General features: G+C 54.8%; 1 protein-coding gene across 1 annotated transcript in view; it reads left to right on the top strand.

Moving 5' to 3' along the window:
* LOC102774633 (kinesin-like protein KIF26B) overlaps positions 1 to 1660 on the top strand; it is a 70056-nt gene that overhangs the window by 38617 nt on the left and 29779 nt on the right. The window contains exon 8 of the mRNA XM_015558960.1: positions 1327 to 1513. Coding sequence (XP_015414446.1) covers positions 1327 to 1513 — 187 coding nt within the window. The remainder of the gene's footprint in view (positions 1 to 1326; positions 1514 to 1660) is intronic.

The raw sequence follows: 1660 nt of genomic DNA, 5'->3' as shown, positions 1-1660 counted from the left end.
AAGGGACCAAAGAGCCGCATGTGTCTGCCGAGCCACAGTTTGCCGACCACTGTTCTAGGCGGATGGGCCACCGTTTGCCTGTCCACCTGCTGATGGACAATTGGGCTGTTTCACTAAACATCTGTGTTCTCATCTATGAAGAGGACGAGGGTGTCTGGCTTGTGGTTTTACCGCGGGAATCGCAGGTGGCTGTCTGTGCGGTGCCTGGCGCATGGCAGACACACGTGGGCTCTTCCTTCCCGGCACTGGCTTGGCCTCTGCCTGCTGTGACCCTGAGTTATACCCCGATGACCCGAGCTCCGGTCGGGGTCTCTGTGATGAGCAGCCAACTCAGATGGTCACCCCTGGGTCATTCAGGTTCCAACTCGGTCAGTTCCAGGATCCTGCGGCCCAGGACACACCTGTTCTCCTTTCACTGGGAATTTCCTTCCCTGGGGTCCCGTCCAGCCCCACCCACAGGCGTTCCCAGGACGAATCGGTGCATGTCAGAGACCGGTGACGTGTGCTGGACGGAACGTCAGGGAACCATGGCATTTGTCACCCGGCGTGATTGTGTTGGGTTTTCTACTAGACCTTCTGCTTTCTCTTCTCTTTTTCCAAAACCTCGTGTTCAACAACGATGGGAATGCTGACGCCCACCCCGGCCTGGCTTTAGGCTGCTCAGGTCAGAGGGAAAAGGAAGGCGCCTGAGTTGAGGTCTCCAGTCTCCATGGCCCTTGGTGGGTGTGTACCCATGGCATGGCACGGATGTCCCTGCCTCATGGTGATGGGAGCAAGGGGCAGACGATGGGCCGGCCCACCCCTTAGGACAAGGGCGGCCAGATTTAACCAATGACACTACTGGCTGCCAAGTTAAGTTTCAGATAAACAACAAATCACCTTTAGTATAATTGTGCCGCCCAGAATTGCAGGAGGTGTGTGGGAATCCTGCATTTTATCTAAAAACCCTACAGAGCGGAGCTTAGAAAACTGGGGACAACCACCCATCCATCGTCTGTGCGAATGCGTTTCCCACTGTGAGGACTCCTTCTCTCTTTCTGAACCTTCACGCGGCGTAAACTGGGGTTGTAGCTGCACATCCGAGGACGTGTCCGGGGCTGATACAATGCGTGGGGAAGGCTTTGTAAGATTCAGAACACCGTGACCAGTAACCAACAAGACTCACCGGGTGCCATCCTCGTCTGTTTAAACGGAAATGACGCCTACCTGACGTCGTGGCCATGAGGGTTAAGCAGATACATGGTTTCGGATTCCCCGAGGAGCTACTGAAGGACAGGGGAGTGTCTGCCAGGCCCTAACCCTTCTCTGGTCCTCTCTCCCCGACAGTGTCCGGGGGCCGCAGCCGCCTGCACCTCATCGACCTGGGCAGCTGCGTGAAAGCGCTCAGCAAGAACCGCGAGGGCGGCGCGGGGCTGTGCCTGTCCCTGTCCGCGCTGGGCAACGTCATCCTGGCCCTGGTCAACGGCAATATTTACATAACGATTCATAACAGTAGTAAAATTACAATTATGAAGTAGCAACAAAAATAATTTTATGGTTGGGGGTCGCCACAACATGAGGTGGGGTTTGAAGTTGTAGGTCAATTAGCATTGTTTTCCACTGACCGTGAAAGGCTGGTAGTTTTCTTGTAGGCTACCCTTGCTGTTTTTTTTTTTCAATC

This window comes from Myotis davidii, unplaced genomic scaffold (assembly GCF_000327345.1).
Source record: "Myotis davidii unplaced genomic scaffold, ASM32734v1 scaffold333, whole genome shotgun sequence".
Taxonomy (NCBI): domain Eukaryota; kingdom Metazoa; phylum Chordata; class Mammalia; order Chiroptera; family Vespertilionidae; genus Myotis; species Myotis davidii.
The sequence above is the reverse complement of the archived record's forward strand: the minus strand, read 5'-3'. Positions and strand labels throughout refer to the sequence as shown.